The sequence below is a fragment of the Tripterygium wilfordii genome, chromosome 23 (assembly GCF_013401445.1).
Source record: "Tripterygium wilfordii isolate XIE 37 chromosome 23, ASM1340144v1, whole genome shotgun sequence".
NCBI classification, from domain to species: domain Eukaryota; kingdom Viridiplantae; phylum Streptophyta; class Magnoliopsida; order Celastrales; family Celastraceae; genus Tripterygium; species Tripterygium wilfordii.
In genome coordinates this window covers 4,264,459-4,286,776 of record NC_052254.1, presented here as the reverse complement: position 1 = coordinate 4,286,776, position 22,318 = coordinate 4,264,459, and the positions used below count along the sequence as shown (strand labels likewise).

The 22,318-nt window shown below is 34.9% G+C and overlaps 2 protein-coding genes across 3 annotated transcripts; both read right to left on the bottom strand.

The window, feature by feature from the left end:
- Positions 1 to 1,232: 1,232 nt before the first annotated feature.
- LOC119992396 lies at positions 1,233 to 2,393 on the bottom strand. Its single transcript, XM_038839059.1, has 4 exons — positions 2,198 to 2,393; positions 2,007 to 2,056; positions 1,809 to 1,887; positions 1,233 to 1,554 (listed from the first exon to the last, which is right to left on the bottom strand). Exons 1-4 carry the CDS (start codon positions 2,256 to 2,258, stop codon positions 1,310 to 1,312), a joined length of 435 nt encoding a protein of 144 aa, XP_038694987.1. The 5' UTR covers positions 2,259 to 2,393; the 3' UTR covers positions 1,233 to 1,309.
- Positions 2,394 to 7,634: 5,241 nt separating this feature from the next.
- On the bottom strand, positions 7,635 to 14,208 carry LOC119993359 (probable disease resistance protein At4g27220). 2 transcript variants are annotated; one of them, XM_038840473.1, is made up of 8 exons: positions 14,036 to 14,208; positions 11,032 to 13,871; positions 10,609 to 10,846; positions 10,409 to 10,536; positions 9,647 to 10,291; positions 8,613 to 9,383; positions 8,199 to 8,298; positions 7,635 to 8,002 (listed from the first exon to the last, which is right to left on the bottom strand). In XM_038840473.1, exons 2-8 carry the CDS (start codon positions 13,855 to 13,857, stop codon positions 7,947 to 7,949), a joined length of 4,764 nt encoding a protein of 1,587 aa, XP_038696401.1. In that variant the 5' UTR covers positions 13,858 to 13,871; positions 14,036 to 14,208; the 3' UTR covers positions 7,635 to 7,946. The 2 variants fall into 2 exon arrangements, with proteins under 2 accessions (XP_038696401.1, XP_038696400.1); XM_038840472.1 differs by having other exon boundaries at positions 10,409 to 10,846.
- Positions 14,209 to 22,318: the final 8,110 nt, after the last annotated feature.

The following is a 22,318-nucleotide window of genomic DNA, read 5'->3' as shown; positions in this document are numbered from 1 at the left end:
TACACATGCACTTGAAATATTCATTTTGGGCTTGGCCCAAAAATTTGGCTAGTCATCGTCACTAAATTTCCTCATGAATTCCTCGAATTTAAGGCCCATGGGTCAATGGTAACTCCGTCCGACACCCGGTTCCTTAATTGGGCATACATACAAAATTATCCAAAAACTAGATTTCTCTTAACAATGACCCATTTCACGTAAGTTTGTAATGGAGATTTGTTTTCCAATTCCTACAATTAGGCAATCATGAGATTTTCTTCATATAATTGTATCTAACAACAATTTTCAAAAGAAAAATTAGCTGGTGGACCACTTGAATGGACTTGACAATTTGGTTTTTCAGCATCAATCATCATAATAGTTACACATATTTCTGAATGAGCCGAAGAGACCATTTCTCCTAACCCTAACACCAAAACTTTCCAATCTCCATGGTCCTGCACAATCCTGGCTTATTGGGCCACACCAGTCTTTTGAGTTTTGACCATTCAGAGAACATGGGAGCCCACATGTAAGGAGTGACTAGTCATTACTCATGCTTTGCATTCCATTAGCGAAACATGGTGGGCCAGGCCCAAATTCCTTGGTGGGAGACTGCTTTGGTAAGGAAAGGCATAAATCCAACTACCAACTTCACTCAACACAGATCTAGAGATAGCTAGGTACTACCCATGTTGTCCCTAATTTAAGGTCCCAAATTGAACTTGTTTTAGGGTTTTTTTTATTTTTTCCAATCACATGTTGGAAATTTTCAATTAACTTGTTATGCTTTCATTATTGGTCTTTATTTGTCACATTTTATGGTTCCTTCTCCCATGATTTGTGGGATAAATTAAACCGTTTAATTAGTGTCCACGGTGATATTTTAACGTGTGGGAAGGTTCAAATCTTAACCCGAGATCTGTTGGAAACCCTAACTCGTGATTAGTAATTAAAATACAAGGTAGTATAAATTATTATATCATTTTTAAGCATGTCCTCATGTAAGATAAGCATACATACCAGAAAAACATAAAAGTATTACAAAAAGGCCCTAAAGTGCTCATCATGATTCAATCATCAAAGAAAAATGTTAGTGTAATCAGACTAGTAACTTTATAAGATATATAATATAATAATTAACGTATATGTACAAATTAAATCATCTCTCTAAACCCTAATTAAAAAACTGCAGCATTTCGGTAATGCTGTCGAATTAGTTTTTTACTAATGTTTCTTTCTTTATTATATATATATAAATAATATCCTACTAATACTCTTGTTTTCTTCTACTTTTGTTGTCATCTAATTCTAGCCACCACTGCATTTTTTAGTTGTGTATCGGAGGTTTTCTTCTAGCAGGAGAGTAATCCATTTCATTAATGTCTGTAACGTCCACATAGTACTGTTGTTGTTGATGATCAGGAGAATTATTAGCCTTCACATTCTCATCAACTTCTTCATGATTTGCAGATTTTCCCTTCAATGTGGGTTTGAGAGAATTAGCTTCATTTCCTCCATCTTTGGAGTGGGTGTTAGTAGTGACAGTAGTAGTACTAAGTTTCCTATTCTTTCCTGCAATCATACAAGATATGAAAAACCCAATTCAGATATCTTAAACTAACAATGTTTGGCTATGAAATTCATGGGTAATCTCGTACAAAAAATCGATTAAGGACATTTATATATTGATTTGTCTAAGACAAAGAAAGAAATCTAAGCAAGCTAGTGGTGCCTGGGTTTGTGAATTCTAGGTCCATAGTAATCTTCATGAATACTTGGTAATGATGAGTGGTGTGATTTATTGGAAACTCTTTTGGTCTTGGTACCTGTACACTCTCCTCCTTTGCACAGAACAGCACCATCATAAAGAGTACTTGTTTTGATTGAAGTTGTCTTCTTTTCCTCCTGCACATAATGTTATAATACATATATAGTCAGCAAAATATTTCAAGCATTTGAAGAAACTGTGTTGGAATCAATTTGGTAATATGTACGTTTGGCAAAAATTAAAGAAGGATATCCACCTGGATTAGTTTATTCCTGATTGGAAGAAATCCTTTGTCCAATCGAATTCCTGATAAAAAAAAGGAGAAGAAAGCAATCAATTTAAGGCCACTCAAGGAGTATTGAAGATAAGTACTATATATATACATATTTATATATACACACACACACAGAGAAAGAAAGCAAGCAGATTGGAAGTTAACTGTCATACCTTGAGCCCCATGAAGGATATGAGACCAAAGAAGAAGAAAGAATACTAATGAAGTCCTCATTTTGATGAAGAAAAACTTGGAGTATTAGTTAGTGTTGGGAGGAGAGTGTGAAAGTGGGTTTTTCTCTATTGGCTCTGGCTTCTTATCTTCTCTTCTCTTCAAGAGAAAACTTGGAATAATAAAGCTTTGGCAATGGTTTGGTATGTATGAAACTTTGATGATGGCATAAGAAATGCCTGCTTAAATACACAAAATGGAGTTGGGACCCACTAAAACAAAACTCTTAAATGTGATCTTTAGGAACAAGGATATTTCTTCCCACTTCCTATTTTTTTCCAACACTTTGTATCCCCTTTTTGCTTTTTGTCCTCCACTTGTAACTTATTTGTCCCAAAATATTGGGTTAAGAGTTAATAGAAACCATCAACATTCTTATGAATCTCAATATTTTTTGTCTCAAGAATCCGAATGCTGAGATGGACGCACGATTTTCATATAGATCATGTAGGCGCGCGTGAGACTCACGATTACACATGAATCATGTACGTCCATCTCACATTTGAGATAGTTGAGACAAAAAACAATTGGATCCTTAGCATTTTCATTGAGACAATAACTTGAAATTTGGTGAGTTTGTAACCCTAATTAAAAAAGGATCAAATGATAATTTTTCAAACCGGGTGGGCGCCTGCCTCATTCTTGGGAGGGTCCAAATTCAAAAAACAACCAAACAGGGAAAACAAATTTTGTGGCTATTTGAAGAAGAAGAAAGGAAAGCAATAGCTTTTGTATATTTCCGGAACTACCCCCACCTTTCTTGGGGACATGAAGGAGGATTTTCCGGACCTTTCAACTAAGATTGTTTGCTTCATCGGCCATACATACATTGATACATACATACATAGCCTTGATACTCTCAAATCCATGTTTTCTCACCTGCCCTAACTGGGGCTTTTGGTCTATGTTGTTTCTAATACTTCATTTCATGATTCGACACTTGATTTGCCAAGTATCAACCTTTGATTGGTTTGCTTATCTTGTCTGGATTTATTATTTTGGGTGTCAAGTACTTTTTAACATTTACATGATTAATCATATCATATGCGTATGATTGTAGGGCATTCCTTTCTGGGTGATTAATCAGATCAGATATAGCTGTCTTTTTGACAATATATGTGGCTTCAAGGTCTCTGTGTATAGCAGTTTGGTGAAAATGTTGGACATTTCTGATAAGTCTCACTATTTTATCGTCAATATCTTGCAAAAAAAAAATGGAATTGAAAATTTGACAATACCCATTTCAAATATGACAAATTTAAAATTAAGTAGTATGATAAATTTATGAATAAACTCTTAGGATAACAGTTAATAAGAGTATATATGTTAAGAATCTCACATCGGTTGGAAGAACTACTCGATTGTGGTTTAATTTACAAAGTGAAGTCCAGCCCTTAACAAACAACAAATCCTTTTTCCTAAGCGTACGTGAGTTTAGGTTTCGGCTCGTAGTAGCCAAGCTTGCTCAGTGAGTTGGGCTTCGGCCTGTTGTAGCTGGGCTCAGGAGAAATGAAGTCATACGGGCACAATGTATCCATGAGAACCAGATAACTCAAAGCGTATAATATTATTGGTGTTGAGTGGGATGGACCCAATCTCCAACAAGACACTTTTCTTGGGCCTAAGTACCATTAAGTGAGACGGTTCAATGAAAAATAAAGTTGTGGAGGCCCAATGTATCCACGGGAACCGATAAATCCAAAACAAACAATATTTTTGGTGTGAGTGGGATGAAATTTATGATATGCTATTGAAACAATTCGGTTTAGTTGGACATAACATCTATTCCACTTGTTAGGTATGACATAACCTAACCCATAAGTGTGAAAAAGTGTTAAGAATCTAACATTGGTTGGAAGACCCAACCGAGTGTGTGATTTATAAAGTAAAACCCCACCCCTTAACAAATAACAAGGCATTTTCCTAAGCCTAGTGGGTTTGAGTTTCGGCCCGTAGTATCTGGGCTTACTCAGTGAATTAGACTTTGGCTTGTAGTAGCTAGGTTTAGGAAAAATAAAATCGTGTGGGTATTATAAATCCTCGAAAATTGCATATATGACTTGGCAAGCAATTTGGCCACGTGTGCACTGGAGTTCCACACATTCATGTGAGTAATACAGACAGCAGCAAAACATGTAGTGTAAGATCGTGTCGGAAATGGCATGCCCGAAGGGCTTGCATTTATTATCCTCAGTCGCCGTGAAGGAGACATATCTCCTAAATTAATGTTTTTTTTAAAAATATCGTTAAAAAATATGTTTTTTTTCATTAGAATCGAATATTGAGTACATATATGTCTAATCCAGTTTATTATCAATCGACTCATCTCTCGTTGGTCTAAATTAAGATTACTATTGAATTATATGCTATTAATGTTTCATATATGTAAAACGATTAGTTTTTAAGACTAGTCTTGTGATATTATATATGAAGTTAATGTTGAAAGTGAATTGAGCGTTTGACATCACAAGACAAAGTGGGAGACAAATCCCAAGTTATAGACAACCGACCATAAGAAAATACATGTCTTTTAGGAATCATTGAAAAACTTGAAACCTAAAAAGCTTCATTTTTGGTTACGTATTTTGTGGTTACAATGTCTGGTTACAAGCCTAACAGTCACTTTGCATACATGTACACAATTAGTTTATTTGAGTTGAGAAGACAAAGACAGATGTTTATAACCTCAAGAAAAGCTAATCACCCCAAACTAATGACATACACAGTAACATTGTTTGTATATGTGGATGGGAGCCACGTTTTATGGCTTGAGATGTCAGATTTTCCAGTTGCAAAACAACCTCAGTTCATGCCGCAATTGCGTAATACTTAATTTTTATAGTATGATATTAGAAACCCAATCAAAGTAAGAAATAAAAAATAAATAAAACATGGACCAAAATTTTAACAAGTGAGAGAGCATGAAGTTTCAGTAGTTATCAAATCATATCCTTGGATTTGGTTCTGTTTCTTTTGGAGTTGCATTGGATTTTCAACAAGCTAATGAAAAGAGTCGATGTTGTTTGAAATTTTAGAGAATAGGAATGATCATATAAAATAGAGAAAAGAGAATATGAGTGATAATAAAGGATAGAGAAAATAAGATATGGATTGAATGTTTGGGGTCAATCATCAATCAAAGAAAAATTAGAGATCAGTCTCTCAATTAAATTTTTTTGTTCTAACAGTCAAATCAGTTTTGTTCCAATAAAGACATAACGTTTAAAATATTATTCCATAAAAGACAAAATATTAAAAATAACTTGTTTTATTATCTAAAATATAATCATCTTCCTCAAAGGAATTGTAAATCTAAACTTTCATAAAGAGAGATGGCGAGAGAATGAGATCTAATTGACAACGAGATAGATCAAAGCTCCACCTGCGCGATCCAACCGGTAGCGAGCAACATTTTCTTCTATATTTCTTTCCATTTTTGTTTCCACATGCCTATTCGATTTCATTGAATCTGGGCTCATCTTCACCACGGGGCTTGTAGATTTTGTTATTATCCTTCAATTATCATCACATAAGTGTTTTCGACATGTTCTGTGGTGAATTTTGTGGATTTTTCCTATTTGTTTATGATATATTCGAATCTAGGATCTATTGATATGTCATATGTATTTATAATATATTCGAATACGAGAATTTCAACAGATATTGGTCCATTTGGTAGACAATTTCGATAATAGCATATATTGTGATAGTATAAATACTGATAAAAAATGGTAGCATATATGGTTCCTAAAGTGTTTGGTTGTACTTTTTCAAGTAGCATATGTGTTGTTAAAATTGTTGTGCAAGTATTATGCATTTAAGTTGTGACAGATTTAAATAAATAGTAAAAATAAATTGGAAATAATTTATAATATTAATAAACATATTTTAATGAGAGATGGTTTGGTTGGCAATCGACTAGGTAGGTAAAATTCTAACTGCAAACATATTTCTCTGCAGTATTTCAAAAAAAAGATAAAAATTACAGTTATATATTTTTTAATGCTTAACATATTATACAACTAAATTCTTACATATTTTGCTTAAACAATAAATTGTTTATATGGTCATTTGATTGAGCTGTGCAATATATGGTTCAAGAACAATAAATTGTTGTATGATATTGTCAACCAAACGGAAGTATAATATCAATAGATTCAAAACCAGAATCAATTTCACATATGTTACCAGATCAAGTTCCAAAGGTGATGCATCTTGGTCCGAGAAGTTGATTGGTAGTATTATTTATCGCCGGTGTTGGTCGGATCGAACTATTTTCCAAATGGTGATCGGTGATTTCACCAATTTTTTTCGGCTACTCAAGTGATTACCGATCGTCGATGATGATAGGGCTTTAGTCAGACTGTCATAAAGCTCCAAATCAAACATTCCAAATCAGTCACCCTAAAAATTTTTTTGCTACACTTTGATCAATCGGACAAATAATGAGGGTTTTGGACCGTCAAACCTGCTGAGGTGTTACATTGACCATTAAATTCAACTTTTTTTGCTTAGGTGTCACATTGCAGTTAATGCGAAATAGGGATTTTAGTTTTGCAACTTTCTTGTTGGGAGCATGTAACGGCAGAGCTAGGAGTGATAAGAGGGAATGTTCATCTTTGAAGAGCAAGATTCCTGAAGATTATGTGCCACCATCGGTGATCTCTCGTAGCAACCTTGATAGGTTCCTCGAATCCACCACTGTCCGTTGATACTAGTATGGTTTATTTTTGTTCGTTTGTTGTTGTTGGGTCTTGTCTTAATGTGTTTCGTTTACTCATTGGGTGGAGACCATTACCACATGGGGTACTCGTATTGGAAGATAATAATCTCTTTGGAGGTGCTTTTCAGGAGGTGTTCTACTGTAAATGCTAATCCTCATTGTAATTTGTATTGGCCTTTATTAATGGAGGTTTCAGGGTGTTGAAGCCAAAAAAAAATAAATTGGTGATTTACCGTTTAATGTATTGTATAATATATGTAGCTTTATTAATTGAACAAAACACCAAATTTGTAGGTATTTTTTAATATAATAGGAAGATTCTTTTTATAGTTATTTATTAAATTTATTATATACTTATTGTCTTTTGTCAAGTGCAACCAATTTACTGTAGGAATCGGTCTTATGTAATAGTATGATTTAAACAACAACAGATTTCATATTATTTTTGTTATAATAATTTATAACTACTATCATCGAAGGCCCAGTACCTAATTATTTGTCTAATATGCAAAAAATTCAAAACTAGGAGAGTGTTCTTCCAGCAAAAAAAAAGTCACAGGTGATGCAAACAAGAAGAGTAACCTTCCTCCCATGTATGCCAGCAAGGGATGCCCAACATTAATGTGGGTTAGCACCAACACCAAATGGCAGAGGAGGCAATCAATATACTCTGAACATTCATAGATTCGATTCTACTTGATAGCATAGAGCGTACTTGCACATTGCAATCATGGAAGAAAAAAAGAAAAAGAAAGATTTCCAACACACGTCTTCATCTTCATCTGACACCAGACATAAAGCTTAACTTGCCAACAAAAAGAGGAGGCAATGTTGGAGCCTGAAATTTTTTGAATCCAGAAATAAAAACATGGTTATGTTAGAAACACAAATAAGATGCGTTGATCAACTGATGATGCATTTTGCAGAGATCTCTTATATATGTGACGTGTTCGGTACTCTTGTGATCGTCAATTCAAAACAATCTCTCCTTTTAAGCTTTCGAAAATTTTACGTCCAATATTTCCTGCAAATTTGCAAAAGGCGCATGTTATATTACTGAAATAAATATATAAATTATATATATAATTGAGTGAAGAGCGAGCTAGTACTCTTTCTTAACTCATCAGATAATTGAAGCCAAGGGGACAAAGCAGTTGCTAAGATTAACACTTCACGTATTGAAATTGCTATTCAGCTTCTTACATATTTTGATGCCTTACCTCTCACTGCAGACTGTATTACTATGGAAGCCATCCGCAATGCAATAAAATCCCTACGAGCAACGTGCCTCCGAAATTTGCATTGTATTCTGATGGTCATCTGAAAATGGAGCCATATTTAGAATCACTATATTGCGTCTCCATTAATTTCTTCGCATGGAGAAATTCATACTCATTGGATTGAGAACATCTAAAGGCAGAAAAAGTATTCAAACTCATAGTCTACACCAATCAATGCATACATTAATTAAAACTAGAATGCATTATGCAGCAAAGGATACAATTGAGAAGCTAAAGAGAAGTGCATCGAGTTTTGTAATACTAGGAAAGGAATTGTCAAATGACTCATGTTACATATAAAATGCATATGAGTGCAACTTGATTGGAAAGTAGGAGCGAAAAGAAGATGCGTACCATTTCTTTATACAAGGTCTGTATGGTAGTATTGAGGTTGCCATTCCAGCGCTTTTCAATACCCCGTGCTGATGCACATACACGGAGACTCCGGAGCTTAAAAGAGGAAAGTTGTCCCCTGCAAAAATATTTTAGATTGGGGCAACTTCCGACATATACACTTTCCAATGATGGTAATTTGAATGCATGTTTGGCGGAGCCGCAGAAGCTTGAAAGGTTTGGAATAGAAGTAATATGTAGTAGTTTCAGTTGGGGGAAAATAATATCATCCTCTGCCTCACATTCCCCTACACATTCTACAATGGAAGTCATCATTGCACATTCATATACCCACAATTCCTTGAGCTGCATCATGCTTTCAGCTGTCGAGCAAGACATTAAGTAAGTCAATTTGTCACATCTGTTCACTTTCAGTGTAATCAAGTTGCAGAATGACAGCAGTGAGGATGGAAACAGAATTTTCAATCTGTCACATTTGTCTACAGTCAGACTTTTGAGACAGCAAAATGTCGAGAGCTCTCCAGCCTCACCAATGACTCCTCCATTTGGGAATATCTCATTGAAAGCACTACGCCTTACAACAAGTTCTTCCAAATTTGACAGTTTCTTAAAGAAACCTTGTGGAAAAGAAGTGATGATTTCATCATGGAAATCAATAATCGTAAGGGATTTTAATCTGCAAAACATTTCAAATTGAAATTCTCCATGCCACATTTGCCTCATAATGTAATTCCAACTCAATGACAATTCTTCCAGGTTGGGGAATATCTCCTGTCAAAATAATAAGGTAAATGTAAAAAAAAGCGGTGCAGTAATTATTCACGCAACATGCAATGCAATGAAATATGCACTTACATGTACATAAATTTGATATGTGGCTTCACATAATTTAAACATGCAGCTCTTACTAAATTGTTGTATCATTCATGAGTGGTTATCTATACATACGTGATACATCTAAGCTACACTTTAACTGTTGCTTGAGTTTCTCAATGACGTTTATATATTCTAAGCAGAGAGTTTTAAGTCCATACCTGTTCATGCAAAAAAAGGGGTTGCTCAACTGAGGTCTGCAAAATATACTCATCATCCGAATATTCAGAAGCAAATATATTCAGTTTGTCACATTCAATAACTGCCAATTTCTTCAGCAGTGGCCATTCTGATGTATGAATTCCAGGGAAGAAACTTCTTAGTTCTGGCAAGTGTTCAAATGTCAGGGAAGTAAGTTTCGGGAACTCGAACCTGACATCCGCATCTACCCCTTGCATAGCAACAATTTTCTCAACTGCCGTACAGTTTCCAATATATAACTCCTCAAGTTCCTGAAGACCACTGCCTATAGAGAGTGGAAAAATACATCTCAGACTTGGACAATGCTTGATTCTTATGGACTTTAGTTTTCTAAATAAGGGGGCCTTTGTAATATGCATCTCCAAACCATTTGGCCCTTCCAAATCAAATATCACATCCATTGACTCGCAATCTTCTATCCGCAATTCTTGTAGGTTCTGAAGTCTAGTCAACATATTATATGGAAAAATGTTCAATAGATTTTCACAACCATACAGCGAAAGATCGTCTAGTTTGCAAAAGGATTCTGGGGCAAGTTCATTGTGCCATATTCTTTTCAGGTTAACGAACGAGAAGAGTAATGTTTCAATGGTAGGGAGTTTCACCTATAAAAATGATTCAGATTGCATCAACTAATTAATCCAAAAGAACGCAACACAATATGAACATATTTAAGAATATTACTCATATAATCACCATCAAAGCAATGAAACAAAACTAACCTTTTCATCAAAGAAAGGAGGTGGGAAGTCATTATTGCTGACTTCCTTTTCATCAATAATGAACGACTTCAATTCGGGGCATTCAGTAATACATATATCGGACAAGGATGGAAATTGAATAGAATTTCCTGCGCAGAATCTTTTCAGTTTAGGAAGATCTTCGAGTGCCAGGTCATGTAATTTGGGGAAGATCATTTGACCTGACACTCCTTCTATTATCCTTTCCATTAATTCACAGTCTTCTACACGAAGTTGTTTGAGTTGAGTGAGACTTCTGACCACACCAACAGGGAATAAGAACTTTACTTTATTACAGCCCTGCACTTCCATCTCTCTCAAATTCTGAAAACAATGTGGCATTGCTCGAAGACTGTTGTCCCATATTTTTTCAGCACCAATATCATGCAGGACTAACTTCTCCAAATTGGGAAACACCATCTGCATATACACAAGAGATAAAGAGAATGTTACATTCCTAAAAATAGTTTCAAAAATAGAGTAATTCATTGGTAAAGTTGTTGGAACTATTTTCGTATAATTTGGTTTTAAACATGATATACATGTACAACACATAATGTCAAAACACATAGAAACGGACGCAGTTAAATAATAGGAAAATGTACCTTCCCATTAAGAAGTGGGATGGGCTCATCCTTCATCATAAGTTGCAAATTTTGAGATGACCCTGATGAGTCCGTGGTCTGCAGCTTCTGTTTTACAATCTTCACCTCAGAGCAGATGCTAGTGATCTTCGGTAAATGCCATAGTTCTAGGGAGTGTACTTGCTTTAGCTCAATCACATTGCACTTGCCATCCTTTTCACTTTCACAGGAAAAAATCTCTTCCATGTTTTTACAGTTTTCTACGTTGATTTCCTGCAGTTGCAAAAGGGATTTGGCAATAGATAATGAGAAAAGGTTCTTCAACATGTCACAACTTTCCACTCTGAGAATTCTCAATTTACTAAACGACTTTACTCCAAGTTGGCCGTGGCATATCATCTGAAGGTTAATCAATTCTGTAAGAGACAATACCTCCAACCCTGGAAAAATGTGACAAGGAACCCTTGTGTTTGAGTTTACAATGTATCGGAAGTTGCGACCCTTTTGGACATGTAAACATCTCAGTCCTGGAAAACATTCCCTATCTAACTCACAAACACTGTTAACACCACCCAATTCATCGAGACATAGATAATTAGTTTTCTTCAGCAATTCCTTAACACCTGGCTTCAAATGAATGCTTGTGGAGAGTTTCAATTTTAACCTTTGTGAGATTTCATACCTGCTAGGCCCATACCAGTCCCAGCCATCTCCTATTAATATTTTAAATCTTTCTAACTTGACTGAGAACAAGTCATTTGGCATAATATGGGAATTTGGAATGTGAATGTCTAAGCTAGTCAGCTTAGACAATTTGTTCAATTCAGCTAGGCAAGCATTTTGACGATTAACTCCTTCAGCCTCCCAGTTTACAAAGCTTTTTTCCATAGACAATTCTTCTAATCGAGTCAACGATGAAATCACATTTGGTGCAATCACTTCAAGATTTGAACATCCGCTGACACTGAACAACTTCAGACGAGTCAATTGTCTTATTTCTTCAGGCAAATGGTAGATGTTTGTATTCACTATCCGAAGAACTTCTAGTCCAACTAGATTTCCTATTATGCCTATATCATCCAACTCACACTCCTCAAGAGACAGAGTGCACAGGTTGTTTAGATAATAAAGGGATGAAGGCAAAGATGGAATAATTATATTCTTAATATCTAAGACTACAATTCCTCTCACCCCTTGGAAAAATGAACTAGGAATCTCCAAATCACGATTTTTTGAATGCAGAATAAATAACTTCAGCTCTTCACATTCCAACCCTTCTAGTAGTCTGTGAATATAATTGTGAGGAAAACATATGGAAGAAAACTTTGCAACCGTATTCTTTTTGGGCCATTCTTCCAATTCACCATCATATTCTCCAAGGAACATATTATGATTTTGGCGTGCAAATGACACAGCAAACTTGCGAACCACATCATGCATTTTGATGTAACCATATTTTTCACCATCTAATAACAAACATGCAGATTTGAGGTCTATAACCAATTTATGCAACCTGTTTCTCCTATCTTCCAACTGATCAATATCTTCAAAAGAATAAAGGCTCATGCAGTAGTTCACCAAATTCTCAGTGGCATAATCAGTATTTACAAGTAGACCACAAAGCAAGAACAACTGTTTCATCACATCACTTCTCAAGTAATTGTAACTCAACTCAAGAGATGAATACACTCGTTCATCAAATTCAGCATTTTCAAACCTTTCTAATTGTCGTAAGGCTTCTTTCCAAGTATGTGAATCATTTCTATTTCTTAGAGCCCTTGCAACTGTGATAATCAAAATTGGCAAACCTGCACATCTTTTAGCTATTTCAATGGCGATAGGAAGCAAATTGGGAACTTTAACGACATCCCCTGCCATTTTCTCAAATAAATTCCAAGCCTCTCCATCATTCAATGTATCGACCTTGATGTTCAAACTATCAATACCAATCACAGTTAATACATTCTCATCTCTAGATGTCATCAATATTTTGCATCCTTTGTGGTTATTCCCAAAAGGTATTCCTAATTCTCCCAGATCAAGACTTGCCCAAATATTATCATGAATCACTAGAATTTTTGTTTCTTTCAGCAAACGTTCACGTAACTGGTTGGATCTCCCAGAAATCGTCTCTGCCTCGAATTTGAAGCCTAATGCTTCTGCAATTTCTCCTTGAATCCTTCTCAAGTCTTGATTTAAAGATACCTCCGAAAAAATCTCCACGTCAAAAATCCTATCTACATGGGCTTGTTCAGCAGCTTTCTTCACAAGAGTGGTTTTGCCCACACCACCCATTCCCCAAACGCCAATCATGTTGACATTAGGATCTTTTAAGGCCTTCATAATTTTTTCCAAATGGCATGCTCTTGATTCGAAGGTCTCATATTCCAAACTCCAATCATTTGCAAAACGTATCCCTTGTGGAGCAGGACGATATGAAACACTAGGAAACTGCCCTTGCGACAGATGTTTGGCGGCGTTATTCCATTTCTCCTCGGCTTTTTTACTAAGCTGATACCTTGCCTTTACATTAGGACATAACCCAAAGAAGCACCCCTTCCTTGCCCTCTCTATTTCCTCTAAAAAAACTTGTGCATCCTCATTAAATCTAGTCACCCCTTGTAGCCAAACTTCAACGTCTTTTTCAATCACCTGCTCGGTTCTCCTACTTGCTTCATCAACATCATGCTCGATTCTCTCTCTCTTAAGGTTCAGACTATGGAGTTGATCATTAAAATTATCAATATTTCTTTTGAAGTTGAACACATAACTAATTTGACGTTTAATCGAACTAGTAGCGGAAGCAACCACCTGCTCTGCAACAATTGGAATAACAATCTCGGCCATTTCCCAAAAGTTTCCTTCAGAGTTAAACACGGAGAAACAATGTTACTATTATAACAAGACATGGGAGCAAATGAGAAATACTAATAAAGAACTCTATTCTTTTTTTAGGTTTAAGAATTGATACACAGAACGACGAGATTATAAAGATAAAACACATAAAAAAAAAAATTGGGCATACCTTTGGCAAATATCAAATATTAATGATGCGAAGCTTTGTTTGTTTCACTCTTTGGTTATCAAAGACTGGAAAATTGGATCGGAGATAAAGAGTAGTAAGTTGAGAATAAAGTATGAAGGTAGATCTGCAGAGCGGAACCACAATGGAGAGAAATGTGAAGACGGGGGGGTAGAGGATGAAAAGAAAGGTAGTTAGAGTAGAAAAGTCATTGCCAAGATGAAAAAGCATCCAAGTCAAGATTAAAATGTACAGTGAGTTGCATTATTGTGCATAGGCAATTACTTAAAGAAAACCCCTTTTTTTCCCCTCTTCTACACTGTTTGGTGAGAAATCACTGTCTCTTCTTACACAAATCACTGGTGTTGATCATGCTTAGGATGGAATTTTGACATGATAGCATGTAAGGAGAGTGTCTTCCATACAATTCCCTCTTTAGAGGCACAACATATGAGCTCCCGTCTCGGTGTGGCTTTACTAGAATTTTCCCCATCCTTTGCTTTAATGGTGTCCCATCACTTTTACTTTTTTGAAGCTTTATTTCAAAGGGAATGTGATGCGAAACCACCACCTTTGCTTTAGTAAAGACAACCACTTTACTTTTGAAACTTGTGTCATTTCCACTTTCCTTGCAATACCGGCCTTTTATGAAACCGCTAAACAGCCAAAAAATTGTTTTTAATACGTTTTATATAGTTTTAGTTTACAATATTTTATATTAATATAAACCAAAATATCCTATACAACACTCATTTACTTTATGACCTTTACTGATTACTCTCTCTGCATCTCTCTAATTTCTCCACTCTCTGTCTCTCCACTCCCTATCTTTAATCTCTCAGGACCGGCCCCAAGGGGAGGTCAAACAAGTAGTTGCCTAAGACCTCTTATGAGAGATACCTCATTTTGTATTAAGTTATATAGTTTTATAAGAAAAAAAATCTTAAACTTTAGCGAATTAAGAAAACAAGCTCATTAGTCCAAACACAAAATTACAAGTGAGGGTCATAATTGTAAAATAAGAATTAAAGAATTGAAAGAACACTAGTAAATACCAAAGACTAAGAGAACTTGTTCTGCACTTCTATTGTTTGTCATCTACGGTCTACTTGTCTTATTAAAAAAGGATTTGAGAGAGAATCAGAGATTGAAAGAGAAGGGAAACCACCAGTAAACTATCTATCATATATTTCTATTGCTTTGACCTTTTTTGGCATAAGATAGATTGAATGGTTTGACCATATTGTCTATCGAGAAAAAAAAAAGACAGTTAAACTTGATCATAACGATTTAATTGACAATTTTGCACATCAAAAGGTTAAAAGAGTATCAATCATTTCTTCTTAGATTTAGTTTAACGTTATTTAGTTTCATTTGATGTAATAAATTTATAAGTTTGAGTTGCTTAATTTATTGGATATTGGTGATAATTTATGTGTATTCAAGAATTAATTATATTGTATTTTGGATTTATTAGATATGATGGATTTCAGATTTATAAAAAAAAAATTATTTTGACGGATGAGAGTCTCATTTTCTTAATTTGTATAGAGTCTTCAAAATGCTAGAGACGGCCCTATCTCCACTCCATCATTTTCCTATGTCTGCCTCTTTTCTTCAGATCGGAATTGAGAGCATGTCCTCCGAGGGTTAACACCCCATAGATCAGATCGTGAACCCTTTCATGGCCCGACGTACACCTCCACATTAGGAGGTGGCTGTGGCTGGTTCACTGACTGCAGCAGAGTAGATCTACACTAAAGACAAGCAGAGGAGTAAAGCACAAATTAAGAAGAGAAAGTGGAGTGATTGGTTTTGGTGTTCGCCAGTGCTACTCGCTTCAAAGACTAAAGTGAGATTTTTGAGAGAGAATCTGGAGAGAGATAGTGAATGGGAGAGGGAGACAAGTGCATACAATTCTTGGATTAAATTCTAGATTGAAATTTTTTTAGAGGAGAGCCCCTAATCCAATCTTGAATTGGGGCATCTTTCGAGATGTGTGAAATACAAAGCCCAGTACTGTAACACAACTTTATAGTCACTCTTCTTTGTCGGCATTCAAATCTAGTCAAACAAACTTAATTAAAAAGGAAATTTGGTTTAAGACTTTGATTAATAATTAGTAGGATTTAAATTGTGAGAGACCAATTAATTTAAATAATGAATGGTCCAGATGTAATTTCATAGAACTTGAGGACATAATAGTCTTTGCAATGGTCAAAAGAAAATGACATGAAATCAATGAAAAACGTAATTAAAACGAAATGAAACTAAATTAAGTACAACAAAAAAAAAAAATGGTAAAATCATGGTCCAATTTGAGATTACCCTCGGGAGAGGAGAGGAAGAGATTTTGATACTCTCGAGAGTGAGAGAAGAGTTGGATTTGATTAGATGGGCATTTTTGGAAATACAATCGTTTAATTGTGTTTTTTTTTTTTCTTGTATTTTTTTAAATTTTTTAGAAACCATTTTCTATTCATTTCATGTGATTTTCTATTTTCAATATAAAAAAAACTTGAGAATTGAGATGATCCACATTTTCCCTTCAATGTATTATAATACCAAAGAAAATATGAAATGAAAATGGAAAATGTTAAACATCCATAGAAATGTGGATCATCCGATTAAACAACGGTAGAAGAAGAAACAACGGTAGCCATGATATCTTTCTCTGCCGCAGAGATACCTAGAACCCCCCTACGGTGCTCTCTGCTACCGCACTTGCAGTGGCGACGAGTCGGTTGTTTCAACGCCAAATGGTTCTCCCCTATCATTGACTCTCACCTTCCCCGCCAGCACACGACGGGGATTGCGATTTCAAATTTGAAAAGGATAAGTCTTTGACTGCCACAACCACCGGTAGCGCTGATCTAGGGTTTGCGGAGAACACTATGGAGGGCTCCGTATTAGAGGAATCATTGTTTACTTTAGATGAAAATTGAGAAGTCATGAGGAAGAGAAGAGAAGAGGTGCCGGTTGTGAAAAGGACGGATGCCACCGACGATGGTGAAATCAAAGAGTTTGCGATCTGGTTTGGCTTCAGTGATTGAAGATGACGAGCTATAGAAATTTTGCTCCATTTCCCTGTGTTTCTGATTGGGGTATATGGTTAACTAGAATTGATAAAATTTTGGAAAATCCGATGCACGATTTTATTAAATATTTTATTGAAAGTTAAAAAAAATAAATTGTAAAATAAATAGAGAAAATGATTATTATTGTGAATTAACGAATAAAACTCGAATATAGAAAATATACGAAAACAAAAGAGAAAAATAAAATACAAAATTTAATGAGATTTAACACAATTTTTCTACATTCTCGGACGAATATTAACAAAAAATTCCATTAAAATGAAAAAGATTACAAAAGAGATGAATTCTTGAACTAAGAACTAATAGAAATCACTCTCTCGAATTCTCACTCTCAAACCTCTATTTAGGACTCGTTGGACATGTCCAGGACTTCCTAAGAAATTTTTTAGATTGTTAATATAGGACCAGATTTTAGTAGTTTTCTTTATTAATTAGGAGAGAGTTTAATATGGTAGTTAGTCTAGATGTCTCTGCTTGGGCTAAGTAGCCAAGTGTAGCTTCGTATATTGCTACCACATAACCAATGCCCCAATATTCAAATTCGATTCATGCCCTTACTGATATAATTCAAGGCCCAGTCCATTCTAGGCATAAATTGAACTCTTTTATAGCTATAGGCAGTTTTACCAATAAAAAAAAAACAAAAACTGTCCTTTCCAAGAAAGTGTAAGTTACAAATGCAAAGACAATTCAGACCTTCGAATTTTATTTCAACAAGAATAGAACCTAATAGTGGGAAGGGCAAAATGGTAATGTAACATATTTGTATTTCCTGTTATAGGTCATCTTAGATCACACAGTAGAAACTCTAAATTTACAGTAAATGTACACTTTTTACAGATTTATAGTTTCTTTAACCAATACCACCATGCAGTCGGTACTCTAAACTTTATTCTAAATCATTTAAATATTTATCTATACAATAATTTTTTTTATTAATTTTACAACTATCATGACATAAAATCATACCATATTTAAATATTAAATCATTTAGTATTGATATTTGACTAAATATATCATATAACTCTTTTTTTTGAGAAGGAAAATTTCATTAAGAAGATAATAACTACACAGCTTGTTGTCGGTCCCTTAGAACAAGGGCCTGAACTTGCAGTGGGCATTCAGCTCTCCAAATCAACCTCCCATTTACGTTCTTTGCCATGTGATCGATACTTTTTATTGCAAGGAATACTTGCAACTCAATACCGGCGGGTTTATCCCACTCGCAAATGTACGTGCCGTCTGACAGTAAAATAATGAATGGGATCGAATCCACGAGGACTGTATTACTTACCAACTATAACTACTAACAATAGTGTAGAATAAATCTCAAATAATTCAGATCTCAACTAACAATTAAATTGAACTAAATATCAATGGATAAAAGCTAGTTTGGGTTTGGCTTGCCAACTACCTCCACCTATACACACAAATTAATACGCAATCACACAATTTAAAAGTTTAACAATGTCAATTGAAAGGCCTTGGTCCAGCTGCAGTCAATTAGATTTCCCTAAACAACGATCCTGACTTTGGTCCAGTTGCAAGATCTTTTCTTATCAAAGGAGTCTTGGTTGGTCTATCCTAAGAGTTTCCTAAGACAAGCATAAGCACTAGGAAATCGACAGCTGCACAATCTAGGATAATGGTCTATTACCCAATCAATTATGTCCTATGTTCCCAAAACTTGGATCTTACGCAAGTTCTTATTACTTCGTCAAACACCGGGTCATGGTTAGCCAAATATGTTTAACTAACAATTCCTAAAATTATGATGTTGATCAGGCATGCATAACAATAGGAAGTAAACAATTAATCCAGAGAACAAAGAATTAAACTTAGTATGATTGTCAATCAAATCTGTGCACAAGGTTTATGGTAGAAGAATTACCAAACCCTAGTAGAAAAGAGTTTAGCTACACATACTCATAATAAAAACCATAAAGATACTCATTAACAATGTTCGAATCAATGGGAGAATTGAGATTTGTCGAAGCTTGATGTGCCTCCTCTCCTTCTTCTTGCCGTCACTCTTTGTCCAAATTAGGTTTCTGTTTTCACCCATTGCAGCGTGTATTCTCCCCAGCACATGAGCCCCTTTATATAGCTTTAAAACCCTAAGTTGGCCCAGCTGTATTTGCCACATAAGCAACTTAAACGTGCAAACTAATTCCTGCGTTCTGCGGCCGCAATAGGTTGCAAAACAGGTTACAAATTCTGTCCAATGCCAACTTTACCTTCCAGTAGTACCTGTTCATAAAAATACCAATATGGACAATATTTTGCACTAAACAACATAGAAAAATAATAACTTTAAGCCTAGAAAAATAGGTGTATTTTACACCTAACACCATACAGGCAAGACAATGAGCTATAGCATTACTATCACAAATTACATGTTTACAAAGCACAATACCAAGTTTGGACATTAGCAATTTAGCTTCCTTAACAAAATGTCCCATCGTGGATTCAAGGAAGTCGTCCGAAGCCAAAGCATGAACAACATTGGTTGCATCGATCTCAAGGATGAATTCCAGAAAACCTTAAGCTAATATACCTTATAACGAACAAACCATCGCTAAAAGCTCGACATACATGAGATCCACATCACCAGATATCCTCTCAGACAAGCAAAACATTGGAATCTCATCATGGTTTCTCAAAATTGCACCCGCACTCACTCGAGATGGGAGGGGCTCCATTTCTCCCCCAAAAATCATGTTAAATCATGATTTTTGTTTTTGAAAATGACATATTAGAGTTTAGGAGTTAGAAATTAGGGTTTAGAGTTTAGAACTTAATTTTTAGTATTTGAGGTTTAGAGAGTAAGATTTAAGGTTTAGGGTTTAGAATTTCGTATTTAGAATTTTTTTTTTTCTCAAAATCAACTATATTCTAACATTATGAACACAAAAATATTTAATCACATATTTTAATTCATGATTTAACATGGTTTTGGGGGAGAATTGGAGCCGCCTATCCCCACCGACTGAGTCCAGCTCAACAACTACCGCACCATCATATAACTAATTTATTATGATATTACTTTCAATTTAAATAATTAGAAATAAAATTATTTCATATCATTATTAATAAATGTAAAAAATAAAAAATTTAATTGATTTGCCTGTTTGGTATAGTGGATCTCCTGCACCAAACGATGCAGTGGATCCGCCTCAAAAAATAAGCTCCCGTTGGGAGCTTTTTTTATAAAATGACGTGGGTCCTAGTTTATTAATACTTAACATTTTTATTAATTTTTTAAACAAAGCAAACATGGCCCGACTTTATATTTAATAAAAATGATTATTTTAGGTAACATCACATTCTTTCTTTTTTTCCCTTTATGAACTCTAGAGGTCCTTTTTCTAATAACAACATTAATTCAAAGTCCCAAACACACGCCAGGATATGCTTGTGTTCATCCTCAAAACACCCAGGCTCGTTCAGGTGCAGCATCCACAAGAACTCTAATCGGACCCGGGCTCCTGCATCACCAAATCAATGGGAAATAGGCATGATCAGGAAGGTTTTGCTTCAAATTATCAAACCACCAAATCATGATCGTCAGAGGAGGAGGAGGAAGAATTTCCAGCCCCAGCCGAGCAGGTTTTATCAAACATTACATATTTTGCAGTGACATGTATATATACATCTACACATATAGAGAGAGAAAATGAAAGAAAGAGATAAGAAATTAGTGTTATGTTTCATTGTGTACCTTTTTTTTTTATTGTTTTTTTGCCTTGTATGGGTGGTTTGGGTACCTTTGATACTTTTTGTTGAATTGAATGTTCAATTTCTCTCATGATTTTGGATTTATCCATTAATAAAATTGGTTCTTCATCAGGGAACTGGTGAATTTTTAGTAATTTTTTTCTATTATTAGCATATTTGTGAAACTAATTTTCTTATCCATGAAGAACAAAGTAGAAGAAACTGTTTTACTAGAATTTTTTTTTTAAAAAAATGGTCAATTTGACTGATCTCATCCTAATTTGATGGAGATAAAGATGATCAAGGAGTCCAACTTTGCATGAAAACAGTAATTATCTTATCTAAACAGATAAAGTTCAAGTTTCAGTCTTGATTAGTGATCATGAGAGATTAGTGAAGATAATAGGTTATGTTATTTATTATATTGCTGCAAACGCCCAAAGCATCTCAGCAGCATATGATGCTCAATAATTGGGTGTAATGACTCTTGTTATGATGTCACCACACTCAATGAATGAGTGTGTGTCACACACTATTGGCTGGTTGTTTTTTGAGATGATATCTTTTAGGATATTTATCATTTTTATTATAATTTATACATGTAAATTTAGGTTAAGAATGGGAGGGATGTTTAAAATGGTTGGGGCTCCTAATGCATATTAAATTAAGTTTAGACATAAGTTATATGTTCGAAATTCGGGTGCAAACTCAAAATTTCTATCCAGTTTAAAACTGGGTCCGGATCCAAATATATAAATCTTGTCCGGACCCTAACTTGAATTAAGTTATTGACATGTTGACTTGTTCAAGTTTAAACAAATCTAGTTTAGAATCCGAACATGTAAATATTTCGTAAAGTCATGATGCTGTCCAATCCAGAACCAATGTTTTTACCAACCCTAGTTAAGAGCAGGAGCTTCGGGAAAGTTCGAATAATAATTTTTATATACTTTTACTCTTAAAACCCTCTGGAATGGATCGTTCCCCAACCAGGAATATTATCGCCGTAAATGAATATTATCTTACGGCGACAATTGTTGGACTTATTATAGTAATATTCAAACAATTTACGATGACAACTGTTGCCGTAACTTACCTATATATTACGGCGACACATTTTTCTCGTCATAATTTTTTTTTGGGCTAAATCATTGTTTATGTCTTCATGTTTCTCAAGTTTATCGATTCTGTCCTCCAAGTATAAAATTTATTGATTATATCATTGATGTTTCAAAAATGTTCTAATTCTGTCCCGATTTTGAATTGTTCGGTCGTTTTTCAACGGAAATTGCTGATGTGGAGCCGGAGATACAATATACAATTTACATGTCATTCTTTTTAAAAAAAAAAGCCAAATCATTATTTTGAAAACCCATTCACACCTTAAAAATAATAGCAACATCGTCATATTAGGGCAACGATTGAGTTCCTCCCTCTTCTGTGCAACGCGATTGACGGCGATTACGGCTCT

What these genes read in the sequence shown, in the direction of transcription:
- LOC119992396 (XM_038839059.1), bottom strand. Translation starts at nt 2,258, where the DNA reads ATGAGGACTTCATTAGTATTCTTTCTTCTTCTTTGGTCTCATATCCTT. An exon ending in TATCCTTCATGGGGCTCAAG is followed by an intron (nt 2,057 to 2,197) that starts GTATGACAGTTA and finishes TTTTTTTATCAG; the next exon opens with GAATTCGATTGGACAAAGGA. An exon ending in CAAAGGAGGAGAGTGTACAG is followed by an intron (nt 1,555 to 1,808) that starts GTACCAAGACCA and finishes GTATGATTGCAG; the next exon opens with GAAAGAATAGGAAACTTAGT.
- LOC119993359 (XM_038840472.1), bottom strand. Translation starts at nt 13,857, where the DNA reads ATGGCCGAGATTGTTATTCCAATTGTTGCAGAGCAGGTGGTTGCTTCC. An exon ending in CTCCTTTCTTTGATGAAAAG is followed by an intron (nt 10,292 to 10,408) that starts GTTAGTTTTGTT and finishes TCATTTTTATAG; the next exon opens with GTGAAACTCCCTACCATTGA. An exon ending in CCCTTTTTTTGCATGAACAG is followed by an intron (nt 9,384 to 9,646) that starts GTATGGACTTAA and finishes TTATTTTGACAG; the next exon opens with GAGATATTCCCCAACCTGGA.